At 60.5% G+C, this 4,914-nt stretch overlaps 1 protein-coding gene across 1 annotated transcript in view; it reads left to right on the forward strand.

Annotated features, from left to right (window-relative positions):
* The window catches only part of FAM19A3 (family with sequence similarity 19 (chemokine (C-C motif)-like), member A3), an 11,214-nt gene extending 7,255 nt beyond the window's left edge, over positions 1–3,959 (forward strand). The window contains exons 2-4 of the mRNA XM_009888470.1: positions 1,177–1,325; positions 2,353–2,495; positions 3,836–3,959. Coding sequence (XP_009886772.1) covers positions 1,177–1,325; positions 2,353–2,495; positions 3,836–3,959 — 416 coding nt within the window. The remainder of the gene's footprint in view (positions 1–1,176; positions 1,326–2,352; positions 2,496–3,835) is intronic.
* Positions 3,960–4,914: the final 955 nt, after the last annotated feature.

Here is a 4,914-nt window from a genome sequence, read left to right on the forward strand (position 1 = left end):
CCGCCACATGCTGGGAAAGGGCTGAGCGTGGCCTTGTGCTCGCACCACGCTGCTCCCCACAGCCCTGCGTGTCCTGCTTGTGCCCTTCACCGAGCCTTCCCTCCGGAGGCTGCCGATGCGTGCTGTGGGGCTCTGCCCCCATCCCGGGGTATGGACGGGGCCGGGTGGGCGCTCCCGAGGTGAGGACGCAGAGCAGCTGGGTCTGACAGCGTGATGCGTGCTGGCCTGCACGCGTTTCGGGATGGCACACTGCAGAAATGAAGCTTCCCCATCCTCTCCGCAGCCTGGCTCCCGCTCGCTGCAGAAATAAAAGCCTGTTCCCGGTGACCCAGGGGATGTCTCGGTGCGCGGCTCTGCGCTCGCTCCTCCAGTGCTCATTAAACGGGACCTGCAGGGATCACCCGCTCTCAGGTCATGGGAATGAAGTCTATCCAGCCCCATTTGGCTAATTTGTATTGTGCTTGTGTGGGCCATTACCCAGTGAAAGTCATTGATTTGCGATGCTAACTAGCTTCTAAACCCGGATCCCAGAGGTGATAAGCCAGCACGTTAGTTTTCTTTCTTCCTTAATATTTTAATGGCACTGGGAGGGGGAGCAGCAGAGCAGCCCGGATTTCTGATGAACACCGTGACATTTCTGTGTCACTGCAGGGCGCAGGCGCTGCCCTGGCTCTCCCTCCTCCAGCCAGAGGATGGTGCGTGACGGTGAGACCGGAGCGTTGGTTTTAGCTCGGGCTGGAGGTGGTGGTGCTCTGTTTGAAGCCAAAGGCACAATGCACCATCCCCTCTTGTAGCAAAGCGTGCATCTCATTATCAGCTGCAATTAACTAATGTGCTTATTCGTTTCAATAAAGCTCTTGTCTCGGCTGTAGCAAGAGGCTATTAATTTTGCTGGGTAGGATGGGTGTGGGGGCTGTTAGGAGTAAGAGCTCAGACGCAGGAGGTCTGGAGCAGGACCGGTGCTTCTCCTTACGGGCGGGTTGGGGTGATGCCGGGTTGAGCCGCGTGTGTATCTCCGCCAGCCCTGGGGCGATTGCCGCAGGCCGGGACAGCGCTGCCCACACCGGGCTCTCCTGGTGCCTCGGTCGCGGCACACGCCGGCAGCGCTGAGCGGGAGGTGGCCTGGGGGCTCCAGGGCACAGCCCTGCGTGACAGCGACTGTTTCTCCTCCTGCAGTGCACGTAGAGCCCGGCACGTGCGAAGTCATTGCAGCTCACAGGTGCTGCAATAAGAACAAGATCGAGGAGCGCTCCCAGACGGTGAAATGCTCCTGCTTCCCAGGGCAGGTGGTGGGGACGACGCGGGCGGCTCCCTCCTGCGTGGATGGGGAGTAGCATGCGGCCACAAGCCGCGTCCTGTGCAATCCCCGACTGCATCTACCCCATCGGTCCGGCTGGTGTGGGGTTCCTGTGCCCCCGGGGTTAACAGAGGAGATCTGCCCAGGGGCTCCTGCAGAGCCGAGGGGGAGAGGGAGCGTTTTGGGGACACTCTCCATTGGTGTGGCTGTGTCACCCCACTCCGTGCCGCCCCAGGCTGTGCGCCGTGGGTGGCTTATGGTGCTCCAGAGGCTCAAGCTCCTCCAGCACATCGCTGCACTGGGGCCCGGCGCCGCAGCATTGATCCCTGCATGTCTGCTCCCTGTGCTGCTGCAGCCGGAGGCAGGGAAGTGACTCCAGCCGTGCAGCACCATCACCTGCAAGGAGCACTAAGCACAGCTCCGGCCATGTATATTTTATTGAATGGCATCACGTGGCATCACTGAAGAGCCGTCAGGAGCAGCTGCAGCTTCTGCCAGCGTGGTGTCGATTTGCTTGAGAGCTGCTGTCCTGTGAGCGCGGTTGAGTGCACCAACAAGAAATCCAGGGTGAATTGTCAGGGAAGGCTTTCGTTGTCCCAAACAGCTTGTGCATGTCGTCTTTCCCAAAGATAGGGAGCCCGCTCTGGTTGCCCAGGTTGGAGGCATCAATCACAAGAGGCTAACGGGGTCGAGTAGTGGTAGCCGGTCCTGTTGCCTCCGTCGGAGGAGCCTGCAGTAGGTTTGTGAACAGCGCTGGTCTCTCTGCTCCTGTTGGGAGCGAGGACGGGGCTGTCGTGAGGCTTTTTACCTGGGGTGGGGAGAGAAAGCGGGGTGCTTCGGGCGTAGGGGGAGCAGTCGGGTGCGATGAGGCCGGGCAGGCGACGAGGGTCGGTCGCTTGGGTGGGCTGTGCTGGAGAGAGGGGCTGCCCCTCCCGCCCTCCCCTCCGGCACCTCCCGAAGGCGGGCAGAGCTGCCGCCCCGTCCCCCGCGCGCTGCTGGCGGGTCCTCGTGCCACCGTGGCCGCAGCCCGGGCGCTGACGCCCGCCTCTCCCGCAGCCTCCATCGTGCTGCAGAAGTGGTGGTGCCAGATGGAGCCCTGCCTCGACGGGGAGGAGTGCAAGGTGCTGCCCGACCTCTCGGGCTGGAGCTGCAGCAGCGGCAACAAAGTGAAGACAACCAAGGTATGTCCCCTGGCGGGGTGCGGGGGGGAAGCCTGGCTGGGCTGTCCCCGGCCCCGGGGCAAGCAAAGCCCAGGAAAGCGTCCCCAGAGAGTTCGCCGGGGAAGGGGAGAGCCTCGGCTGCTCCAGGGCACGTGCTGTTTGTTACGGATGCGCCGAAGCAGCGCAGAGGGTCCAGGCTGGGCTGTGGTCACCGCTGCTGGGGTAGCACAAGCCCCGAGTGGGTCCCGTGGCTTTGCTGGTCGATAATTCCCCCGGGGAGGCTCGGTGAGGAGGGCGTTGCGTGGCTCAGCCCGTGAGCAGACGTGCCGGGGACGTTTCCATACCAGCCCAGGGCCGCTGCGCCGTCCGGGCTGCTCCCCAGCATCCCCCCGCTGCGCCGGGGCCGTAGGTTGCTCGTCCCAGCCGAGTGGCACAGCCCTGAATCCATCACCGCTCCCCCGTCTGAGGCAATCATCTGTGACAGAGTGCTACATGATTAATATTTTCATGGCTTGCTGAATGCCCCAAAGAACAAGGTATAATTAAAATTTTATCAAACTCATTAGTAATTACATATATGCCATGGTTAATCAGTTGCATAATTTTGTAATCATTGTTCATACTGTTGAGTGTAATTATTCCTTATGCTTTGGTTTTTCTCACCCCACATCCCCTGCCATAAAATTATCGTATTAAGTGATGTTGGGATTTTTTCATTATTGCTATTATTTTTGTGTACAGAAAGCACTTTCATGCTCAAGTATTTTTACGGATGTCCGAGAAGGCCCCTGTGGCCCTGGGCATCCATCGCTGATCAGTAGCTGCAGCACTACATTTAGCTCGTTGTCTTCTTCCCATCTTAATATTGTTTGTTTGTGTTTCCCCCAGCTGCTAACTTAGCCCAACGCCTCTGCTCTGGCTTTGCTGTCCTGGGCTCTCCCTGGGGACCATTCCCGTCTGCAGGACCCCAGGGCTTCTGCTCTCCTCCCTCGTCCAGCCGCCCCTTCCTCCATGGCCATCCTCCCAGCACCCCTTTTGGATCCCTTGCCCTCCCCTAGGACGGCCGCATTTTGGAAATGCAGACCTGTTTTCAAAAGGATTTGGGGTGCCCCGTTAGGATTTGCCCCTCTGCGGACAGACCCCCAGTGGCGGCTGTAGCCAGAGCACGAGGTTCACAAACAATCGTAAGCTGAAATTTGGAACGACCACCCCATTAAATGAATGCGAAGATCATATCAAATAATATTTGCATCTCCTGGGGCTGTTCGCTGGCGATATGTGGACAGGGGAATGGGCTGGATGTGGTGGGTAACTCGCTGTGAGCAGGCTGACCGTTTCTATCAGCAGGCGCCTCACCACTCTTCTCCTCTGCCCGCAGGTCACGCGATAGCCTCCGTGCGGCTCGGCGGCGGCTGACGGGCCTCGGCGCGGGTCCCGGTGCTCTGCAGGGCGGTGAGCGGCGGGACGTGGCCCGGCGGGTACCGGATCAGAGCATCCCCTGAGCCCCGGCTTCCCCGAGGCTGCAAGTATGGGACCCCAGCACAGCTGCCAGACTCCTGTCACGCCGGGGTCCCCTCCTCCCCCGTGGACGCACTCACTGACCAAGAAATGGGCTCATTTTCCCATCCTCTTAAATAAAATACTCCAGTCACATAAGAGCTGTTGACAACACAGAGACAGACAGACAGCGGTCCCCCCAAATGGGCTTTATTCTGAAATAGCTGAAATCATTGCTGTGAGTTGCCTTTTCCCATCCCCCGAGGTGTTGGATCAGGGGCGCCGTCAGGAATCGGGAGGACGGTGGCTGTGTGAAGCCTTCCCCCTTTTGGCTGGCGGCCCCTGGCCCCGGTGGGTCCCCTGGAGCGGCGCTGAGCTCCAGGCCTGACCTCGTGTCACCCGGGGGCCGGGGGCTGCTCCGTCCCCGGCAGCGATGTGCTTTCCCTGCCCTGTGACCTGGCTGCTGCCACCACGCGTGGCAGACGCGGCGGCGTGGCCGGGGGGCGTCTGACACCCCGTCAGTCCCCGGAGGTGGTGCGATGTCTCCATGGAGCATGCTGCTGGTTTCTCCTTCCTCAGCAATTGCATTAATCAGGCTGCGAGTTTAATATCTGTTCTCTGCCGTGCAAGTCCCAGGCACCAAGTTACTGCTTGTGTTTGCAGTGGAATTTCAGGAAACCCTTTTTGTCTGTGGTGAGGTGTGCCCGACACCATGCAGAACCCAGCCACCAGCCCAGACCCAGCCGGGCTTCATTGCATCAATTAAAAATAAGGAAAAATGTACCTTCTCCTGGCCCTGAGCTCGTGACCTTCCCCGGGACGCACCGTTTCCCCTGGTGTGGCAGCTCGAGGGGGAGAGCACGGGAGCCCCGTGCACCCCATGTCGGCGGGGCTGGGGGCGCCGGGGCGGCTGCGCTCGGCCCGAGCAAGAGCATCGCTGCGGGGAGCGGGGCCAACGCC

This window comes from Charadrius vociferus, unplaced genomic scaffold (assembly GCF_000708025.1).
Source record: "Charadrius vociferus isolate BGI_N301 unplaced genomic scaffold, ASM70802v2 scaffold1077, whole genome shotgun sequence".
Taxonomy (NCBI): domain Eukaryota; kingdom Metazoa; phylum Chordata; class Aves; order Charadriiformes; family Charadriidae; genus Charadrius; species Charadrius vociferus.